The sequence below is a fragment of the Microcebus murinus genome, chromosome 27, assembly GCF_040939455.1.
Source record: "Microcebus murinus isolate Inina chromosome 27, M.murinus_Inina_mat1.0, whole genome shotgun sequence".
Taxonomy (NCBI): Eukaryota; Metazoa; Chordata; class Mammalia; order Primates; family Cheirogaleidae; genus Microcebus; species Microcebus murinus.
The window spans coordinates 4778036-4800746 of NC_134130.1; the positions used below are offsets into that span (position 1 = coordinate 4778036).

The 22711-nt window shown below is 59.2% G+C and overlaps 1 protein-coding gene across 1 annotated transcript in view; it reads left to right on the forward strand.

Annotated features, from left to right (window-relative positions):
* PTPRS (protein tyrosine phosphatase receptor type S) overlaps nucleotides 1-22711 on the forward strand; it is a 62568-nt gene that overhangs the window by 17913 nt on the left and 21944 nt on the right. The window contains exons 6-11 of the mRNA XM_075998305.1: nucleotides 3982-4092; nucleotides 5843-5854; nucleotides 14553-14822; nucleotides 16244-16825; nucleotides 17391-17524; nucleotides 18327-18471. Coding sequence (XP_075854420.1) covers nucleotides 3982-4092; nucleotides 5843-5854; nucleotides 14553-14822; nucleotides 16244-16825; nucleotides 17391-17524; nucleotides 18327-18471 — 1254 coding nt within the window. The remainder of the gene's footprint in view (nucleotides 1-3981; nucleotides 4093-5842; nucleotides 5855-14552; nucleotides 14823-16243; nucleotides 16826-17390; nucleotides 17525-18326; nucleotides 18472-22711) is intronic.

Consider the following 22711-nt stretch of genomic DNA (forward strand, 5'->3'; position numbering starts at 1 on the left):
CGAGGGCCGACCTAGATTCCTGGTCTCCACAGTGTGACCCTGGGCAGAGTCTCGTTTGCTCCTGGGGAAAGGGGGAAGAGTGGCCTCATGGGTTGAGGAGATCCCCCAAAATAACACAGGTGCCCAGGAGTGGCTCACGCCTGTAATTGCAGCATTTTGAGAGGCTCAGGCAGGAGGATCACTTGAGACCAGGAGGTTGAGACCAGCCTGGGCAATATAGGGAGACCCCGTCTCTACAAAAAAAAATACAGAAATTAGGACATGGTGGCATGCAGCTGTAGTCTCAGCTACTCGGGAGGCTGAGGCAGAAGGATCGCTTGAGGCCAGGAGTTGGAGGCTGCAGTGAGCTACGATCACACCACTGCACTCTAGCCCGGGCGACAGAGTATGACCTGGTCTCAAAAAAAGAGAGAAGGGCCACAGGAAGTTCGAGCGAGAAGCTCCCTAGCCCAGGAGGCCAGAGGAGTGGGCTCGAGGCCCGCTCACCCCTGCTTCATGCTCATGACGTGACCTCAGAGGTTCTAAGCCTGGGGCCTCAGTGTGCCCATCTGCATAGTGGGTCTGCGCCACGCAGAAGAGGCTGTTTTCTCACCCGTCCAGCCCCTCCCGCCAGCTCCTCGGCCCTGGTCTTGGGCTCTGCTTGTCCCCAGCCGGGTCCTGCCGCCCTCAGAGCCCGAAACCCCCCAGCGTGGGCCGAGGGCGTGACCTCCAGCCTGGGGGCTGCTTCTCCTGCTCTTTCCTCTTTTCCTTTGGGAGGCTAGGAGAGCGGCAGGGCTCCCTCCCTGCGCCCGGACCCTCCTCACCTGCGTGAGTGCTCCCCTGCGTCCTCATGCCTGGCCCGGGCACTAACCCTCCCGCACCCCGTTCTAACCAGACTCCGACTTCTTCCTGCCCTCCCCACCCTCGTCCGGACTCGAGAGCCGGCTCCTCGCTGGGCCCCGCCAGGCCAACAGAACTCCCCCCACCCCGGGCGCAGAGACGCCCTCAGGCCCGCCCACAGAGGTTTCTGGACTCACCTCCCCTGGACCCCCCCCAGATTGCCACCTCCTCCGGGAAGCCCTCCTGCTCGGCACGCCTTCTGACCCCAGCCCGGCCCTAGGAGGCTCAGCAAAGCCTGCAGGGTCTGTAGGCCCAGGCCTGGCTCCCGTGGCCCGGCCCAGCCTTCCCGGGGGGCCCCCCGGCCCCCCACAGCTGCCTTCTGACACTCACTGCCTGTCTCTGCTTCCCTTACAGAAAGCACTCCGATCCGAGGTAAGAGGCGCCCCTCACCCGCCTGCCCAGCCGCCACCACTCACACGTGCTTCGCTGCACGCCAGCACCCCCCCGGACACCCCCCCCCCGGCCACCCCGCCCCCCACGTGTCCTCCTAGCCACCCCGTCTGGTGTCTGTCCGTCTCTGCGTCTTTGTCTCTGTCTATGGCCGAGGGTGACCAGAGTGACTCTTCGTGTCCCCGGGCTGTGGGCAGGGGGGTCTCCCCCCCCAAGAAGGGCGCTCGCTGCCCGCACGCCCCCCCCCCCATCGCCGGGCTCAGGTGTGCTCTCGCCACCGGCAGCGTGAGTGCAGAGAGGACCTGTGGCTTTGCAAGGGGACAGAGACGGGCGTCCTCAAAGGCTTTTTCCAGCTAGGCCCCCCTGCGCCCCCAAAATGCCGCCCCAGAGAGAGACTAGGATAGGCCCGAGTGGGAGCCCTGGGGAAGAATCAGTGTCTGGTTGTAGCAGTTGCCACAAGATGCTGTGTGACCTAGAGCAAGTTCCCTACCCTCTCTGGGCCTCCATAGTGATACCCACCTGCCTGCTCCCCCAGAGCCCTGGGGTCGGGGGAAGGTAGGAAGTGTTCTCCGGGTGGGGCAGAGCCCTCATCCGTGGCCCCCAGAGAGCACCTGCCAGCCTGTGGTCTGTGTCATCCCTACCAGGAAAGACACACCTTGAACACAGCCGGGAAGCCTGGCGCTTCTAGACGCCTCAAACTCCGATTGCAGCCTGTGATTCAAACACGCCACCATTTACTCATGGTCAGCAGGCACGTGGGGCCAGGCCTGCGATTCAAACATACTTGTGGATGGATACCTGTGCCTCAGTTTCTACGTGTGGGCACTTACGTCTTTGAATCAAGGGCTGTAACGTCAAACACACTTAGCTTCATTTACTTGTGGGAATTCAGACTCGTTCCTGGCTCGTGGTGTCCAATGTCCCTGGGGACATCGTGGCCTTGATCTCATTTACTCGTGGGCACCGTGGTGTTTGATCAAGGCCTGTGATCGTAGATATTCTCGGGAAGGTTCGGTCGTTTGTTATACGTTCACGTGGGAAGTGAAGCCTTTGAGCTGGGCCTGTGATTTCAAACATACTAAGAGGAAATCCGGCCTATTTTCATAGACTCACGGACACCAAAACCTTGGATTTGGGCCTGTGATTTTAACTGGCCTCTTCTTGCTATCTTTATTCATGATCAACACATCGTTTGATCCACGATTGTGATTTAAAATACGCATTTCAGCCTTAGCTTTAATTGTAAGTGCAATCAGAACTGAGATTTCAAACATTTTTGAAGATTTAATGCAATCTTCATGCACCCGTGAGCATCTCAAATTTGGGTCTAGGACCATAATTTCAAACACACTTGAAGACGTTCATTCAGTTCCGCTGCAGGGCCTTGAATTTAGGCCTGTGGTTTTAAACACAGGTGGGGGCTTCAGACTGACTTATCCACACCCAGAGGTCTCCGAGTTCCTGGGGAAACTGTGACTCTCTTGAGTTAGTGTCAGGCACAGGCGGCTTTGATCCAGGCCTTTGATTTCAAACATACTTGATGCAAATCCGTCTCCGAGACCTTGGCCTTAGCTGTCGTGGGCCGTAACCCAAGAGTTCAAGCACCCTTGGAAAAGTGCAGCCCTGTCTCCACTTATTTACAGGCACCGAGGGTTTTGAGGCCTCTGATTCCAAACACACTTGAGGGAATGCGGGCCCACGTTCATTTACTCATGGGCACTGGTTAAACTCAGCCAAGCAACCACCAGCTCCCTGGGTGTCCGCCCGACTCGTGGTGGCCCTGCAGGTCCCTGGAGCTCCCAAACGCTCCCCAGCTTCCTGGTTCATCGTGGCAGTTGTTGTGTGGAGGCTTGGCCGTGGGACCGGCTGCCTTGACAGCCAGAGCGGAGGGGCTGCCGGGCACCCAGTGCGTGCGGCTAGACTCGGGTGGGACTGACACGAGCCTCCGCCAAGCCGGGCCTTCTAGGCTAACTCACGTCTTTGGCTGCCTCTCCGGCCCGGCCAGGAGAGGGGACGGTCAGGAGAGGGGACGGCCAGGAGAGGGGACGGCCAGGAGAGGGCCCGGCCAGGAGAGGGGACGGCCAGGAGAGGGCCCGGCCAGGAGAGGGGACGGCCAGGAGAGGGGACCAGCCAGGAGAGGGGACGGCCAGGAGAGGGGACCAGCCAGGAGAGGGGACCGGCCAGGAGAGGGGACGGCCAGGAGAGGGGACGGCCAGGAGAGGGGCCCGGCCAGGAGAGGGGATGGCCAGGAGAGGGGACGGGCCAGGAGAGGGGACGGCCAGGAGAGGGGACGGCCAGGAGAGGGGCCCGGCCAGGAGAGGGGACGGCCAGGAGAGGGGATGGCCAGGAGAGGGGACCGGCCAGGAGAGGGGACGGCCAGGAGAGGGGACGGCCAGGAGAGGGGCCCGGCCAGGAGAGGGGCCCAGCCAGGAGAGGGGACGGCCAAGAGAGGGGCCCGGCCAGGAGAGGGGATGGCCAGGAGAGGGGACGGCCAGGAGAGGGGACGGCCAGGAGAGGGGACGGCCAGGAGAGGGGACCGGCCAGGAGAGGGCCCGGCCAGGAGAGGGGACGGGCCACACGGCACTAGGTGGGACGGCCCTCCCCACGCTCCGCACTAGGTGGGACGGCCCTCCCCACGCTCCGCACTAGGTGGGACGGCCCTCCCCATACTCCGCCGCCCGCTGACGGCTGAGCCTCGCCCTGTGCCCGCAGGAGCCCTGCAGATCGAGAGCAGCGAGGAGACGGACCAGGGCAAGTACGAGTGCGTGGCCACCAACAGCGCCGGCGTGCGCTACTCCTCGCCCGCCAACCTCTACGTGCGAGGTAGGGAACGCCGCTCCCGCCCCGCGCAGGGACCCGCCCGTCCCTCCTCCCCGCCCCTCCTCGGGCTCCAGCCTCTGGGCTCCCCCGTCCCCTGCGGACCCCGGCAGCAAGGCCCCTCCCGCCGCCGTGGGGCCTCCAGCGAGGCAGCACCCTCCCCCGTCCTCAGTTTCCTTGTCTGTGAAATGGGCAGCTGAGTCCTCCCCGCCCCAGCCTCGCAGCGGGCGCCCCTGGGGGGCGGCGGGCGGGAAGGCGCGGGCAGGTGGGGTCAGTCTGGGCCTACAGGGCCGGGGGAGCCTGCAGGCCCCGCCCCCGCCCGCCCCAGTCGGCTTCTGTGGTGTGTCGTGCGTGTCGTGTGCTGGCTGTGCTTCTCCCCACTCTGTGGCCTCGTAGCGCCCCGCTTTGCCGCCCGCCCGCCCGCCGGCGCCTCGGCCCAGGGCCGGGAGGCGGGGGTCTTCCAGGCCACCTCCCGCCTGCTGGTCGGGTCCCCGCGCCTGCGGCTGTCCCCGAGCCTGGTGCTTTCTGTCTCTTCCTAACCACCCTCGGAAAAGGACAGTCGAGGCCACGGGGCCGGGCCACGCAGGCGGGTGCACTGGGGGCAGGGCCCACCGGCTGGGCGGCACGCACCCAGCGAAGCCTGTCACTCGGTCCCCGCAAGCCGGGGTCCTCGCCTCGCCTGCACTCCCCTGTCCCCGCCCCAGGGAACTTTCTGTGCAAACGTCTGTCCTTCCCGTCCCCTGGGCGCCTCCTCCAGGGTGCCGGGGCTCCCTGCCCCCATGCCTCTGCCGTCCTCCTGCCGCCCTCCTCCTCCTCCTCCTCCTCCAGGCTGACTTTCTCCAGCCCGCCCCCCTCCTAGTCAGCGTCACTCCCATCCGAGGTAGACTCAGGTCCCCCCCCGCCAGTCAGGTTCGGCCCCCAGGGCTGCCCCATCCGCTCTGTGGAGCTGCCTCGATCAGGTCTGCCTGCAGGCCTCAATTTCCCCCACGCGAGGCACCAAGCCCCGGTTCATTCTCCGCTGGGCAGGCCGCTCGGCTGGCCCCTGCCCACACGCCCGCACCCGCCCATCCCCGCCAGCCGCAGCTCCCGCCTGCCGGAGGCAGCTCCCTGGCCCTAGACCCCGAGTTCGCATCCTGTCTCTGCAGGGGGGCCCACGAGGGCGGGTGGGAGTCGGGGTGGGGGCGGGGCGGGGGCACGTCCCATCCGCCGTCCGGCACCTCCGGTGAGTTGCAGGCGCGTTCGTGACTCCGACGGACTGGTCTTCGCCTAACCTGCTTGTTTCTCTCAACGTGGGCGTGGGGGGCGCGGACCTGGCGGGCTCCAGAGAGGCAGTGCGGACGTGGGGCGGGCGGGCGGGCGGGCCGAGAGGGAGGAGGGCCCTTCCGTGTCCGTGGCCCCAGGGCTGGGCTGCCCAGCCCGAGCCCCCTTCCTCTCGGGGTGCACGGGCGGGGCTTAGGTCCAGCCCTCCCAGTCTCAGATACTCCAAAATCGAATTGAGAAAAGAAATAAGAAAGAAAATTGTAGACCTTGTGTGTCGAGGGCAGAGCGGAAGGAAAGGAAAAAGAAGGTCATTGCTGTTATTTTTGTTTTTTAATTTTAATTTTTTGTTTGTTTTTGGTTTAAAGAAAAAAAAACAGCAAACTATTGCAGCTTTTAGCCTTGGGAAGGCCTCTTTTTACTCTCTGTATCTCCCCTATTTTTTTCTCTTCTTCCCATGTCATTGTGTTCCGCATCAAACCCCCTTTACATCCCTCAGAGCTTCGAGAAGGTTGGTGTGTTTTTTTCTTTTTTACTTTCTTTACCCGCATTTTTACATTCTGAAAAAATGACACGCACACGCACGAAACACCTCTAGACACCACACCGACACACGCTGACATGCACACGGAAAAAAAAAAAACGAAAACTAGAAAAAAAAAAAAAAGGAAACGATCACAAAGATGGAATGTGAATCATAAGCGCAAAGCAAAAACAAAACAAAAATCAAACCCGCCAAGTGAGAGCAAAAACCCAGAAAGACACGAAAATCTCAGCCACGCCCAGCCCGGCCTAGGGCCGGCCGCACACATGCGATGCTTGCATTGTGTTTCGCCTCTGCATCCGTTGGTAATGTTGTTGCTAAGTTTTTTGCACTCCTCGTCGTCATGGTAACTTGGGCCTGATGCATGCTGGGAGAATGTAACAATTTCTCTGCATGCCTCTTGTTGGTTTGGTTTGGTGAATTCCCAACGCCTTCTGTTGGAGTGTTTCTCGTCTTCCGTTCTGTTCTTCTCTTTTGGTTTTCTTTTCTTTTTTTCTTTCGTTCTTTTCTTTTTTTTTTTTTTTTCTTTTTCTGGTTTTGTTTAGTTTTGGGGGAGGAAATCGATTGGTTCATTTTTCCCCCCCTCCTCGCATTCCTTTTACCCAGTCCCCTTCTCCCCCAAAGCGATTTTGTCTTTGGTTCTGTCTTGTTTCTGTGCTATTTGGTTTTTGGTTTCCTGGGCTGAGCTGTTGTGTGGTTGTTCTCCAAACGCATTGTGACCTAAAAGCCAGTGTTCCTGTCCCAGCTACCACCCAGGAGGGCGGAAGGGGTCCCACAGCTGGGATGCTGGGGCAGAAAGTGACCACTTAGGCACCAGGGCACCAGGGGGGTGGCGCGGATGGATGGCGGGAGGTCTGGGCGGGGAGTGTAGGGGAGCAGCCCAACATGCCTGAACTCACCGGCCAGCCCCTCTTTTCCCAGAACCGGGGGTGCAGCCTCCCCTTCTCGGGCGGCCATGTTGGAAGGAGGTCCAAGTAGGCAGATTTCCGCCCTTCCGTCTCAGCACCAGACTACCTTCCACCCTTCCAAATGACTCGGAACAACAGGCATTTGAAGTGCCGCTGAATGTGCACCAGCACTTTTGAATTCTCATTCGATTTAGTGACGCGTCCACACGTGGATAGTGGTCGACTTAAAATCAGGATTGGGGAGGGCGGTCCCAGCACCATCCTCCCAGGAGGACGCGTGTGTGGCACCTAGCGCTCACAGTGGCAGCCGGCGTGAAGACTTCGTACATCCTGTCCGGGCACATGTTCAGAACTGCCCATCAGAACACGTAGCACGACAGACTCGTGAGAGGAAGACTTGGCCACTGGTCTGGCCTGGAGTACTACGCCTCCGCCTTCCGGGCGACGCTGGCTGCTCCCCCCATCCCCTCTCAGACTCGGGGCTCAGTCACAGGCTTCTTTTGTCCAGTAACACGGCATGGTCACTTTCTGAGTACCTGAGCATCAGAGCTGTGGAATTCTGGAGAAAACCCAGGGGCACCTTGGACACGGCCTCTCCCCTGCTCTCTCTGCCTCCCAGACTCTCTGTCTGCTTCCCTCTCTCTCTCTTTCAGCTCTCTTTCTCTCTGTGTGTCTCTCACTCCCGCTAACCTTCAGAGATGCACACCCCCATCTTCTCCTCCCTCCCCGAGAAAGGGCAAGCCCCCGAGAGTCCTGCTGCAGCCCCAAATAAAAACCAGCCCATAATCAAATAATCCATTTAGATTTCTAACTGCCCCCCCCCTGGGCCCCAGCTCACTACCCAGTGTAGATGATAGTTGAGGGCAGAGGCCAGCCTCTTTAGGATCGCCTCTTGTCCCTCACCCTCCTTCTTTAAACTCCCAATTATTAAAGCCAGGGCCACGTTGGCAAGAGGACTTTATTTGCAGCAAGAAGGGTTTTATTTCTCCCATCTCCTTACTAACCCAGTGTGCTAGCTGCCAGGCTAACCCTGAGGAAAACCCCCACAGATGGGAAAGAGAGGTCTCCTGATCCCTCCACCAAAGCTAGGTCCTGGGGAATTGGAACTGGACATGCTAAGGGTCTCTGAAGACCACTTGGACTTTTTGCAGCATTCATCGGGTACTCTGTGTCACGGACATAAAAAATTACCCATAGGATTATTACAAGATCGGGAAGGAAAGAGTTTAAGCAAGTGATCTGGGCGAGTCACTTCCCTTCCTTGGGGGCCTCGGTTTCCCCGTTTTTACGTACTTCACGTGTCCACTGTTTGAATAAGGTGGCATCTCGGAAACTGTTCTGGAAAGAACCGTAGGGCAGAAGCTAATTCATCTGCTCGGACCTCATTTTTCACTAGTGCTTTTCTGAGCTCATCTTATGATCTCGTTACCCCCCAGCTCCATCCCCGCGAGATGAGTGGCCTCCCCAGAGCCACAGCTCTTGTCTGGCCCCCTGCCGTTTCCCTAGCAATTTCAGCAGCCACAGAAGGGGACAATAAAAGCCTTTGTTTAAGGACTAGGCTACCCTTGCAGATAAGTACCAGCCCGCCAGAGGAAACAGGCTGCCTGGCGTGTTCTGCCCTGAAAGCTACAAAGTGTTTACATTGTTGCCTGAGCCGCCAGTCCCAGAAATTAATTGCGAGAAATCCCCACCCCCAAGCAGAGTCTTCTTATAACTGACAATATCTCCAGCTTCTGCTGAAATCTGGGTGGTTTTGGGGGGGGGGCAGTTTAATCAGACTAGCTCTTCTCCCTCCTGAAATTTATCTCTGGGATCCAAAGGGCTGAAGTCAAAACCATGCCCATTTTTTAAAAGATAGCTGGCGGCAGCTCTCCTCCCAGAGTGCCCTGGGGACCATGTTGTTCAGGCTTTTGACAAGATGATCAGATTACGTTCTCCCTGGCTGTTAATTTTCTTTTCTGTCTCTTGAAAACCATAAGCGTTTAGGGTCTGGGTTAGTCGGCTCAAGGTGGAGTCTTTGCCACCTGGCCTAGCAACGTAGCATGGTTGAACCGTGGCGCACGGGGCCCAGTTAAATGGTGTGCCACCCGCCTGGTGCCACGGGTCGTTGAAACAAGCTAGGGACAGCAGGGAGAACTTTCTGCCTTGAAGGGGCTTAGGATATCTTCCGGGCTTTGGAAGAGGCCATCAGGACTGGGATAATTTAATGCAAAGTCTCGAACGCTGAGCTAAGAAGCCGGGACTTGATGCCCGGTGCCAGGAAGGTCTAGACTGCCCCAGTTTTCCCTGGAAAACAGCTTCAGACCTCTGTGAGCCGTGATGCCGTCTTTCAGACCCATCCATAACATGCGGTTTTGGGGGCCGGGGGGGGGGGGGCAGAGAGACGCATTGTTTTTAAAATTAAATTTCCGGTGCCCAAGCCCTAGAATTGGTGGATGTGACCTCTCTAGGTGTCCCTCTTACCTCCTGGCCCCCTGAAAACAGGGGTAGACACAGATACTGGGCGCAGGACACCCCTCAGCTCCTCTGTCTCCCAAAAGACCCCCATCGGGGTGCGCTGGACAGCCCTTTAGTTTCTCCTTACTGCACTTGGCCTCGTGTCCTCACCCAAGCCCCCGGGCTCGGCCGTGGGGGCAGGCAGTGCTGGATCAGGAGCTTCCCGTCCCCCGGGGGAGGGGACGCCGGGGCGGGGGTCAGGCTCCCCGATTGTGGGCGGCCGGGAGGGCCCTCGCAGGAACACTGAGCTCTGAGCACTCCGCCTGCTGCCTGCCGCTCACGTCTGCGTCGCTGTTTCCTCTGCGGGGGCGAGAGGGGACTCTTAGATTACACCTCGTCACCGGGAGGGCCCGTGTCCCCGCGGCCGCGGCGAGGGGGTGGCGGGAGTCAACAGATTGGCAGGGACGTGGGGGGGCGGGAATGAAACTGGCAAGGGGGCAGAGAGAGAGAGGGTACCAAAAAAAACGATGAGGACAATAAAATCAAAAACGTCCGTAGCGCCGGCCGCTCGCCAAGGCCGCGGGGCAGCCGTGGGCCAGGGCTCAGCCAGGTCCCTCCGGCCGTGCACGCTGTCCGGGTGGCCGAGGGAGCTGGCGGGGGACGGGGGGGCACAGGAGGACGGTGGAGAGGGGGGCCGGGGTTCAAAGGAGGGGCCGGCCGTGGGCTTTGGAACTAGGACTCCAACCCCTCCCTCTCCCCCTCCCCGACAGGTGTAATCTAAGCTTAAGTAAGCCCCCCCAGAGGCTGCACAACTTCTTGGCATCTCTCCCCTGCCCTCCCCATCCGCATTTTCATTTTGGAGTTTGGAGAAGCATCCAGAACCTTCTCTCACCCCAAAATGCCCAGCAGAGCCCCCCCCCCGCCCCCTCCCCCGCCTCGGAGCTGCGGCTTGCTGAATCGTTGAGATGTCCGACACTGTCGGGGTTCCCTACCTAGTGCTTCAACCAGATCACCTCACTTTTAAGTTTCCTCCCCACCCTCCTCTGCCCTCACCCCCCCCGCCTCCTCCCCGCACCCCGTCTTTTGGTTTTTGAGTTTCTGCCTCTTCCTGCCTGGGGGAGGGTCGTCTCCTGGTTGCTTTGACGGTCTTTGAGTTGTTTTTCCATGCGAATCGGGGTTTGAAGCGACCACCCCCCCACAACCTGCCACCCGCCCCCACCCTCCCGCCCCCTCGCCCACGTGAGCCCCCCAACCCCCGCTGGGACCCCCGGCCACTCGGTGGCGAGAGGAGCTGGAAACCAGAGCCAGCTGGAGCGTGCTGAGGACCGAGGCCGGCGTGGTCCCCTTATAGCCCGCCTGGACCTTCCACTCAGGTCGGTAATCGGGGGCGGGGGCCCCGCGGGCCTCTCCGCCCCGTGGGCTCCGTGCCCGCCTTAACCTTCTGACCCCGCACCTCAAGCTTGCAGCCGGGGGTGGAAGGATGACGTGGGTGGGCGTCAGCACCAGACCGGGCAGAACACAGCGTCAGCCGCCCGCCCTTGGCAGCCGGGAGGGCGCCCGGGGCCTTCTGAGGCCCCAGAGGGAGCCCGGGCCACCTTGTGCCAGTGGGCACAGTCCTCACACCAGCCCTCTTCCTACAGCACCGCCTTAGGGACCAGTGAGGTGGAGTGGGCGACGCTTCTTAGGTGTCAGAAAAGCCTTTATAGCTTGTTGGCAGGCCCATTTAACTGATGGCTGCTGGCCATGTTGGAGATTATGAGCACTGAAATTACTGTTGTTGATAGATGTCCCCCCACACTGAACTGACTTGTGGTTGACAGCCCTACACAGCACATCTTTTAAAGATTCAAGATGTGTCTCTTGTGTGTACTTCTAAAAACAGTTAGTGGCACCTTCCAAATTATGAGTCCCCTAAGGGGAGAGATTTTAAGGTAAGGTCAGACATGAACAGGGTCTTTTGGGTGAGATGTTGACCCTTACAGAAGAGAGAAATCGGCCTGACATTTAACCTTTAGATCCTAAAGCTAGATCTTACTACTCCCCTTGACGCTCCAACAATTCCTTTCAATATGAGCCTTTCACTGATGGCTTCTGGACGTTCATTATGATGGCTATTGGACATTCAGCTGGTGGCTCCTGGCCAGTAATTCAGTTGATGAAATTACATATAAGGGATGGGTAGTTTTGCCCTCTTTGGTGTCCCCAGTGGGCCGGGACACATATCTGGAAGAGCCAGAAACTGAGAACTGACGCCTGGCTGTAGTCTGTCCTCAGCACGGCGAGCGATGGCTTGCTCTATCTGAGAGGCAGGGACCAGGCAGGCCTGGCTTTGAGCTCTGGCCACACCACCCCCTTCCTTGGCCATTTCCAGCTGGTCCGCCAGCCTCTGTTCCCTCATCTGCAAAATGAGCATCAGGTCATTGGCCTCTCAAAATTGTTGGGAGGGAGAAAGCGAGGTGCAGATCTGGTAGAAATTCTCACCATTTCCCCCAGCCCTGCACGGTGCCGACCGGACTGACGACCTCAGGTCGCCCGATTGCGTCCATTTTACAGATGAGGAAACTGAGGCTTCTCAGTTGGGGATTTGGCGCGGGGGTGGGGGGGCTTCCCAAGGCCACCGGGCTTACTCAGCCAGCTCAGCCCCTCCCTGTCTGCCTGGATTGGTTTTCTAGGGGACTCCCAGCCCCCGGGGAGCTGCCCTTGAGCTTTAGGGCCTGGCGTTCGCCCAGCCCTGAGCGGGGCTGCAGGGAGACAGGTTCAAGTGCGGCTGGGCTGCTTTGTAGCGAAAGTTCGTTCTCCCCGGGGAGAGGGGCCGGCCCGTGGCCACCTCCAGCCCTGGCCGAGGCTGCGGGCGGCGGCCGACCCTGTGTTCTGCCCGCGGGCGGGGGCCAGAGCCACCCCCTTGGGAAGCCACGCCCCTCTTCCTTTCAGACCCCGATTTCAGCCCCACACCCATTCCATGACTTTTTCTTAATTTATTTATTTTTTTTTAGCTTTTTGATTTTGGGGTGTTTTGTTTCGTTCCAGAGGGGTTACTTTTTGTTTATATTTTAGATTCTTTTTTTCCTCCCCATTTTTGCTTTTATATTTTCATTTGTTCTTCCTGCTTTTGTTTTGGATGTCGATACCGTTTTTTTTTTTTCCTGTCCTTGAATAATAATTAGCCTCCCCACCCCTCCGCCCCACACTCATCCCCCCATCGTGTTCCGTTTCCATGACAACGCGGCCACTGCATCCCACCCTCACCCCCCACCGCCCGCCCGAGCCTCACTGTGGATGTCGGTGGCGGGCTGGCCGGGCCCCATTCGTCCCCCCCACTGCCACCCGCCACCCCCTGCCGGAAGGCCACCCCCTGCCCCACCTGAGCACCTCGCCCTTCCCCTCCTCTCGGCTGCATGGTCCCTCCGTCCCCCCACTGCCACTTGTCCCTGGGGTGGCACCTGCCACCCCTCCATCCTGTCTCCACCGTGAGTGACTCTGGACCTTTCGCGGGGCTTCGTTTTCCGAAGGGCTGCCGGCTCCAGGCCCCACCCCCACGCCCGCCGAGCTCCCGCCGGGATTCGGGGATCAGGGGTCCAGTTTCCAGCGAGGGACCCAGGCTGGGAGGGAGGGCACTGGGGCCACCTTCCTTCACCCCCGGAAGCCCCCTCCTCGGTAGAGCAGACAGAGCCCCCCTGAAGCCACCCCCCAGGCCGCGCCCCTAAGACCACGTGCAAATCGGAGGTAGGCGGGGACGGTGACCCTAGCCAGGTGACCCTAGCCAGGTGACCCTAGCCAGCCGTCTAGCATTGCTGAGCCTCCAGTCTGTCACCTGCACGTGGGAACAGGCCTCCTCTGCCCCTGGACGCTGGGGACCCACCCACGAGCTTCCATGGCTCCTGAGAGTCACCCAGGGACGACCCTTTGAGGCCAGCGACATCGCCTAGGTCAGCCCGAGCGCTCCCCGGCCGTCCACGTCCCCCGTGGGGCAGGCGGCGCCTTCTGCGAGCTCCGCTGCCCGTCAGCGCCCCCCCACCCCGGAAACCCATCCGCCTTCCGAAAATGGAGCCCCCGAAATGCATCCTGCCGCCTTCGCCGCCCCCCGAGAGGGGGACAGAAGGCCGCATCCCTCCCTGCTAAGAAATGCACAGAACGTGTCCCCGTTTCCTCAGCGTTCAAGTTCACCCCCTCGTTGATGATTATAATTAATTATTATTATTAATATCCTGTTTATTCTGCCAGGGCTGTGATGTGACAATGTGACGTGTCACATTGGGTCACATCCGCTAGACTTAATATGCAGCATTGAAGTGGGCCCCCTCCCCCCTTTCTTTCTGTCTGTCTCTGTCCCTCCCTCTCTCTGTCTCTGTCTCTCAAGCCATCTGTCCCCCCTCTCTCTCTGGCCCCCTCACGCGTGTGCACCGGGCAGCCCCGAAATGCATCTCCCCTCTGTCCCTCCCTCCGTCCCCTCCTCTCTCTCTCTCTGTCTCTCTCTCTGGACCCATGTTGCATGACGTCTGTGATTCTGAGAGCCGCATCTATCAGTGGAAACTTGTCAGATCCGACAGAAGCTTCTAGAAGGGTTTCGATACCCAAAACCACAAAAATTTCATTAGAGTTTCTCATCTTTCCCTCGCGGGCCACGGGGGAGCGGGCGGGGCCCCGAGTCAACCGGGCGGGACGAGGACAGTCGGGGGACCGGCTCTCAGGCTCCCTCCGCCTCCCCGGTGAGATCTGACGTCCTCAAGGCCCCAGAGGACCAGGGGGGGTTGGGCCGTCCCCTCCCGCAGCCGTCCCCTCCCCCGGCCACCCCAAAACCCTGACGCTCGCAGCCCGGAACCTTCCCGCGCTCCCCCAGGCGGGTGACTGCTCCCCGGAGCCACGTCTGTCAGCAAAGATGAGAAACCGCTGATAAATTTTTGTGTCCCTCTCTGTGCTGTGGCCAGCCACTCTGGTCCACGAAACCCTCTTGCTATGAGATAGCGCTTCATGTCTCTTTAATATATCAATATATCTCTCTATATATTGTTTGTGAAGTGCCTTCCTTTGAAGTTTTGCTTTTCTTTGTGTTGGAGTTTGGTTTTTTAATTTGGTTCTTTTGTTTCGTTTTCATTTGGGGGAAAAAAATTTAATTGGGGGAAAAGGAACGGCCTTGTTTATATTTAAATTGTTTTCCCCTTTTTTTTTTTCCTTTTTTTTTTCTTTCTTTCCTTCTTTCTTTCTGCTTTTCTTTCTTTCTTTTTTTTTTTCCCCTCCTCCGCATTTTCTGTCTCCCACCGCCCCTCCCCACCCGGTGCCCTCCCCCCGCCCCCCGCCCCCACCCCCGCCGCCGCCCCCCCCAGTCCGCCGCGTGGCGCCTCGGTTCTCCATCCTGCCCATGAGCCACGAGATCATGCCAGGTGGCAACGTGAACATCACCTGCGTGGCCGTGGGCTCGCCCATGCCCTACGTCAAGTGGATGCAGGGGGCCGAGGACCTGACCCCCGAGGACGACATGCCCGTGGGTCGGAATGTTCTAGAACTCACGGATGTCAAGGACTCGGCCAACTACACGTGCGTGGCCATGTCCAGCCTGGGCGTCATCGAGGCGGTGGCCCAGATCACGGTGAAATGTGAGCAGGGTCCTCCGGGGGCGGCAGGGCGGGCTGGAGGGTGTCCCCGAGTCCCGGCACGGGCGGGAGGCGGACCCGGAGCAGCCCCGAATCTGCAGTTTGGGCGCTGGCCATTCGTGGCCGCAAAGAGGACGGGTGTCCTCTGAACCCATCCTTCTTGGTTAGGGACTGTTCCGGGTCGGGCCCCCTGCCCTGCCGAGCTCTGGGTCCAGGGAGGGAGGCCCCGTGTGCTCGGGCAGCAGTGCCACAGGCTGAGCAGAGCTGCAAGAGGGGACACACCCAGCCATTCAGGACGCCCAGAGGAAAGGCGTCACCTCCCAGGAAGGTTAGGTCGGGGAAGGGGATGTCTCAGCCCAGAAAGTTGGACGGAAGTGAGCCGGACAAAGAGGATGAGGAACAATGTTCTGGGAAGGTGGAACAGAATGTGCGAAATACTCAGGGTGTCCGGAGAGAGTAAACGGGGGAACGTGGCTGCTCCTGCCCATTCTCCTGATATCTCAAGTTTGTGGTGAGGTCCAGAGAACGGTGCCCTCACGTGTGTTTCGACCTTTACAGCAGGGGCCGGCAAGCAACCACCCACAGGCTGAATCTGGCCCTCCACTTGTTGTTTTATAAATAAAGTTTTATTGGCACACAGACACACCCATTCATTCAGGCCCTTAGCTCCCGCTTTAGGGCTATCATGGCAGAGCTGAGTAGTCGCAGTAGAGTCCAGCCAGCCTGCAAAGCCGAGAATAATTGCCTCCTGGCACGTTGCAGGACACGTTGGTGACACCCTAGCCTAGGGCCATGGGCAGTGTCAGCATCAGCCAGTTTGTTGGTCGTTTTCCTGAGGACAGTCACAATGGCTGGGAATGAAACGCAGTTTCGTTTGCTGGGGGGGCGATCAGGTAATAAAGACAACTGCACCAGGCGAGAGGGAAGTCTGAGGCTATCGGGGCAAAGTGTCGGAGGTTCATGGAACAGCAGGATGAAGTGGGAACAGACAGGAGACCCAAGCCGCTGAGCAGAGTGATCCACAGAGAGAGCTGTAGACCAAGAGCTGCAAACGTTTCCTTAAGGAGTAAATATTTTTCTTAAATTGCAAACAAACCTCCTAAAAAGTAAACGTTTTCGGCTTTATGGGGATATCTCGTCTCTGCCGCAAGCTGCTCAGTTCTGTCATCGTCGCGTAAGGCAGCCATTGACAATGTGTGAGTGTGGCCCTGTTCCAATAAAACTTTATTAAAAAGTAAGTGCCGGACAGTCTGCCTGGCGGCTGTAGGTTGCTGGGGCCCTGCTGTAGACAATGAGATGGGAGCGTTAGGCCCGTCGCTCCTGCCTAGCAAATGAAGGCTCAGAGAGGGCAGTCGTGTGGCCGAAAGTCACACAGCCTTCAGGGTCCTCAACCGGTGTCCCCCGATGGTGCCTCCTGCCCACAGCTCTGCCCAAAGCCCCCGGGACTCCCATGGTGACAGAGAACACAGCCACCAGCATCACCATCACGTGGGACTCGGGCAACCCGGACCCTGTGTCCTATTATGTCATCGAGTATAAATCCAAGAGCCAGGACGGGCCGTACCAGATCAAGGAGGACATCACCACCACGCGCTACAGCATCGGCGGCCTGAGCCCCAACTCGGAGTACGAGATCTGGGTGTCGGCCGTGAACTCCATCGGCCAGGGCCCGCCCAGCGAGTCGGTGGTCACCCGCACGGGCGAGCAGGCCCCGGCCAGCGCGCCGCGGAACGTGCAGGCCCGCATGCTCAGCGCCAGCACCATGATCGTGCAGTGGGAGGAGCCGGTGGAGCCCAACGGGCTGATCCGCGGCTACCGCGTCTACTACACCATGGAGCCCGAGCACCCCGTGGGCAACTGGCAGAAGCACAACGTGGACGACAGCCTGCTGACCACCGTGGGCAGCCTGCTGGAGGACGAGACCTACACCGTGCGCGTGCTGGCCTTCACCTCCGTGGGCGACGGGCCCCTCTCGGACCCCATCCAGGTCAAGACGCAGCAGGGAGGTGAGCGCAGGCCCGGCTCCCAGCGGGCCCGCACCGTGCTTAGAAATGCTTTCTTGCCAGCGTTATTTATTTCTAATTAATTTTCTTTAGAGGCAAAGGCTCTTGCTCTGTCGCCCAGGCTGGAGTGCAGTGGCGTTGTCCTAGCTCACTGCAGCCTCCAACTCCCGGGCTCAAGCGATCCTCCTGCCTCAGCCTCCCGAGTAGCTGGGACATCAGGCGTGCGCCACTGTGCCCGGCCAATTTTTAAAAAAATTTTTTTGTGGAGATGGGGTCTGGCTACGTTGCCCAGGCTGATCTCCAACTCCCAGCCTCAAGCGATCCTCCTGCCGGGATTACAGGCGTGAGCCGCCGCACCTGGCGGAAAGGGGGATCTGTGAAGGTGTTTTGCCCCACAGGAAGGAGACAGGGTGGGGAGTTGAGGTGGGCGGGGACGGGGTCTCCCAGGAAAATAAGAGGAACGAGAACGATTTGGAGGCAGCCGGAGCTGAGCAGCCCTCTCGTCAGGGCAACGCCGGGCTTCCCTTGGGGAGGACAGGACGTCCCCAGCTGCGCCTGTCTCCCCCAGTGCCCGGCCAGCCCATGAACCTGCGGGCCGAGGCCAAGTCGGAGACCAGCATCGCGCTGTCCTGGAGCCCCCCGCGGCAGGAGAGCGTGGTCAAGTACGAGCTGCTCTTCCGCGAAGGCGACCACGGCAGGGAGGTGAGGCGCCACCGCGGGGGGGACCGCCCGGCGCCCCCCGCCTGCCAGCTGACCGTCCCTTCTCCCTGCTTCCGTCCTCCCTGTCCCTGTCCCCGCCGTCCTCTGACCGCCGTCTCCGTGTCTCCTGTCTCTTTATTGGCGTCTCTGTTTCTCTCTGTCTCTGTCCTCGCTGGTGTCTCTCTCGTTTTCTGTCTTGCTGTCTCTCTGTCTCTGTCTCTTTGTCTCTGTCTCTCTCGCTTTCTGTCTTGCTATCTCTCTGTCTCTGTCCTTGCTGGTGTCTCTCTCGCTTTCTGTCTTGCCGTCACTCTGTCTCTGTCTCTCTCTGTCTCTCTCGCTTTCTGTCTTGCTATCTCTCTGTCTGTCTCTGTCCTTACTGGTGTCTCTCTTGCTTTCTGTCTTGCCGTCTCTCTGTCTCTGTCTCTTTGTCTCTGTCTCTCTCGCTTTCTGTCTTGCTATCTCTCTGTCTCTGTCCTTGCTGGTGTCTCTCTCGCTTTCTATCTCTCTCTCTGTCTCTTTGTCTCTGTCTCTCTCGCTTTCTGTCTTGCTGTCTCTCTGTCTCTGTCTCTCTCTGTCTCTGTCCTCACTGGTGTCTCTCTCGCTTTCTGTCTCTCTGTCTCTTTGTCTCTGTCTCTCTCGCTTTCTGTCTTGCTGTCTCTCTGTCTCTGTCTCTCTCTGTCTCTGTCCTCGCTGGTGTCTCTCTCGCTTTCTGTCTCTGCGTCTGTCTTTCTGTCTCCGCCTTTCCGTGTCTCTGTCCATTGTGGTCTCTGTCCGTCTCTGCCCCGCCCCCTCTCTGCGGCCCCAGGTGGGAAGAACCTTCGACCCGACGACCTCCTTCGTGGTGGACGACCTCAAGCCCAACACGGAGTACGCCTTCCGGCTGGCGGCGCGCTCGCCGCAGGGCCTGGGCGCCTTCACCGCGCCGGTGCGGCAGCGCACGCTGCAGTCCAGTAGGTGTCTCCGCCCTCCCCTGCGGCCGGCCCGCCCTGCTGCTCCGCCGGCCACAGCGCCGCGCTGTGCCTCGGTTTCCCCACCGGTGCCGTGAGGGTCTCACCACGGGGTTCTCTGTGTCCCCCGGTGACCGGGTGGAGGCCCCGGGACAAGGAGCAGCGGCCAATTTTGCCCCTAGTTCGGGAGATGTGGCAGCCCGCACCCCTCCCCGCCCCCCCCCACGGGGCCTGACTGCACTGTCCCGCTGCGCCCGGTGCGCAGACACCCGAGGGGGCCGTGCGGCTGTCGTCACAGCTCACACCCACCGCCCCGCAGGGCCTCAGCCCCGACTGCCCACGGCCAGGCCCGGTGCCCAGGGCGGGGGAGGGGCGGAGTCGGGGGGACACCAGGTTTCGAGGGGCTGGCACGTCCCCATTCGGGGCTCAAGTCCCTGGGGTTCTTTGCTGTGCCCGCCCGCCTCCCTGTTACCAAGAAGTCCCCTCCACCTGGCAGCTGGCTCTGGGCCACATGTGGCCCTGGTGCCACGGCCACGTCAGTGCCTGTCCCCGCTTGGGGCCGGCAGGCCCTTCCCGCTGCCTCCCTGCCTCGCCCACCTCCCTCCCCCCTGCTCAGCCGGCCTGGCGTGGCCTCCGCCCACGTGGCCCTGCTGCCGTGCCCTCCTGCCATGGCCCTGCTGCCGTGGCCTCCTGCCGTGCCCTCCTGCCATGGCCCTGCTGCCGTGGCCCTCCGTGCTTCTCCCCCCCACACCCCTCCCCCAGTCAGTCACGGCGTAGCCGCCCCAGGCTTTGTTCCGGAAGCAGCCAAATCTTCAAGCCCCCGGGTGTGTGTGCACAGGGGCGCCTCAGGTCAGACGAGTGGGCTCGGGCCTCGGAGACACGGCCCCCCCCACTGCCACCCCTCCCCCGCACCGCCACCCGCCCCTCCCTCCCCGTCCCGAGCGAGCGCCGGAGCGCTCAGCCGCTAGGAGGCACGGGTGTGCCTGTGAGGTGGAGTCAGTGAGGGTGGCCGGTGGCGTGGGCGGCCACCCAGAGACTGGCAGAGGTGCCCAAGGTGAGTACACGCCGGTCTCGAGCAGGCTCACAAAGACGGCCCACCCTGCGTGCCCGCCCCTCCACCGCTCCGGGCTCACGACGGCCCGCAGCCCAAATTCGGCCCCCAGCCCCCGACAAGCCACGCGCCGCTGCCACGCGTGTCCCTGTTTCTGCCCACGCCCACGCGGCCCCCTCCCGAGACGTCACGCAGGTTGGGCCGGATTGTGAAGGACGCGGCCTCCAGGGCCACCTAGAGAGCGGCTGCGGCCCGCCACGCGCACCTCGGGGCGGCCCAGGACAGGCAGAGGGCAGAGGGCCCCGCTTCCCACCGAGACTCAGGGCCAGGCGTGTCCCCGGGCTGCGGGCTCCCTGGGCTGAACACAAGGGTAGGTGGAGGCCAGACCGCTCGGCCGTGGGTCTCCCCAGACACCGTCCCGCCCCGGCGCGCCAGCCCGGGACCGCAGCGTGCCCACGCTGGGGCCGAGCAGGGCCGCGGGCCGCGGGCGCCGGAGACCCACCGAGAGCTCGGTCTGGCCGGGGAGCGCAGCACTCGCCGCCCCTCCCTCGTAAGAAAGTCTTATAAGTTAGCGGTTGAAGAGCGGAAGGTAGGTAACCAGACTGGGAGATTTCTGGAAAGGCGTCTTTCTTTCTTTTATTATGGTTTTTTCTCATCGTCATCGCCATCACCGTCGCTTCTTATTTTATTATGGTTTTGGTTTTATTTTTCCTCCCCCTTTCTCAGCAAATCCATTCCTTCCGGCACATTCCTTGGTTGGTTTTTCCGCTCCTGCCTGATTCCCCCAGGCACTTTTGGTGGGGGTGGCTGGTCAAGAAATGGAGATGGGAGCCCCCCCCCCCGTCTAGTTTTTTTGGAGGAGGAGGAAAAGGGGTCTCCAGTGTTTCACTGTAAGTGAGGCCGGAGAGTCATTCTAGTTGAAGTTATCTGCTAGGGTGGCCTCTGGGGGCCCTGGTAGCTCAGCGTCTTGGAGGACAGGGCTATCTGATTCTTCTCTGGGTCCCCGACCCTAGCACGAGGGTGTGCACGTAGTAGGCACTCAGTAAACGAGTGTTCGGGGAACACGCGAGGCTGGAGCGATGGTGACAGCTTGGCGTGCTTTCCCAGTGAGCGAGACTGTGGTCTCTCTGGGTCCCTCCAGAAGAGGCAGACCCTGGAGTCCGGGCAGTGCGGCTCCAGCCGTCCCCCCTGCCGCAGGCTGAGGTCGGGACTCCCAGCCTCGAGCTGAAATGCAACAGCCCGTGGGCAGCAGCGAAGTCTGGGCTCCGATCCCGGCTTCAGAGCCTTGGGCGGGCCACTTCCTGTTTCCGGGCTTAAGTTTCCTCACCTGTCACGCGGGGCCGCCTCTGGATTTGGGGACGGATTTAGAGAGGTCGTGTATGCAGAGCTTCCAGGGTGGGGCTGTGCTAGTCGCCACGCAGGCAGGCTTTGAATCTGGGTCCCCACCTGCGATGGGGACTGGGGGTGACAGGCCCAACCCCCTGGGGCGGCGCCCTGCAGTGGGCATGCAGACCATGAAGTTAACAGTTATTAGTAATGCCCTGGGCACTGCCGCTATTGTTCTGCAGAGCCCTTCACGTGCTGTCTGGTACACAGTCGGTGCCCCATAAATGCACCTGCTCTTTTAAACCTAAATATAGACTAGCACAGTGCTGAGTACATAGTTGTCACTCAGTAAATGGAAGCTGTGAATAGTTTCTAAGAAGCTTAACCTGGTGCCAGGCACACAGTAGGTACCAAAAACGTGGATTATTGTTCTTCAAACCTCTTGGCACGATGCCTGGCATACATTAAGTGCTCAATAAGTGGCCTTGATATAAAGATGTTGGCCTGGTGCTAGGCACACAGTAGGTGCTCATACGGGCACTACTGTCAGTCTGAAAGGGTCTAGAATGATGCTAAGTATACAGTTTTTGCTTAAAACATGCAATTATCACCTGCAAAGCACTTGCCCAATGTGTGCAAATAGATGCTCAATAAATAAGAACTATTGCCGTTTTTATATGAGGTCTTTAGCACAATGCCTGGCACATAGTATGTGCTTAATATATGGGAGGCTATTATTGTTATTCAATAAAGCCCTTAACACAGTGCTTGGCACCTAATAGGTGCTTGACAAATGAGAACTATTAACATTCTACAAGGCCCTTAGTACAGTGCCTAGCACATAGTAGGTGCTTATTATGTGGGAACTGTTAACTGTTTTTCAATAAGCCCCCAGCACAGTACCTGATGCACAGTAGGTGCTACATAAATGACAACTGCTATTCTTTAGCGAGCTATTACCATTCCCTGTCCATAGTAGGTGTGCAGTAAATGCGACTTGCTGTTGATCTGTTATGGGTAGTGTGAAGCCAGGTGCATAGTAGGGACTAAAACCAGGAAAATGATGATCTAGGTGCTCCATATGGGTTGTAAAGTCCTGAGCCTGGTACCTAACTCAGTAGGTATCCAATAAACAGGCACTTTTATTATTACTCTAGAAAGCCCTTGGCATGCTAACCGGCACACAGTAGGTGCTATAGACAAGGGCATTATTTTCTCTTTAAGTGAGGCCAAGAGGATGGTCCTAATAGAAGTAAGCTGTTGGGGTGGTCTCTGGGGTCCCTGGTTGCACAGGTGTTCTGTAAATAGATGTTTCTACTATAAAAAAGAATTTATGACATTTTTATCATATTATAAAGCCCTTGGTGCCATGCCTGGCACACAGTAGGTGTTCAGCAAATAAGCACATTTACTGTTACTGTATAAAGCCCTTCACATGCCTGGCACGTAGTAGGTACCTGATAAATGCAGCTTTTGTTGCTATTCTTTTTGGCTTGGTACCTGGCACATAGTGGATATTCAGCAAATAGATACTTTTACTATTATTTTGTGAAGCCCGTGGTGCAGTACTGGCACATAGTAGGCACCTAACAAATGGAGCTCCTACTGCTATTCCCCTTAGCATGGCGCCTGGCACATAGTAGGTGTTCAATACACAGATGTTTTTACTGTTATTCTGCGAAGCCCTTGGCAAGTGCCTGGCACATAGTAGGTACCTAATGAATGGAGCTCCTACTGCTATTCCCCTTAGCATGGCGCCTGGCACATAGTAGGTGTTCAATACACAGATGTTTTTACTGTTATTCTGCGAAGCCCTTGGCAAGTGCCTGGCACATAGTAGGTACCTAATGAATGGAGCTCCTACTG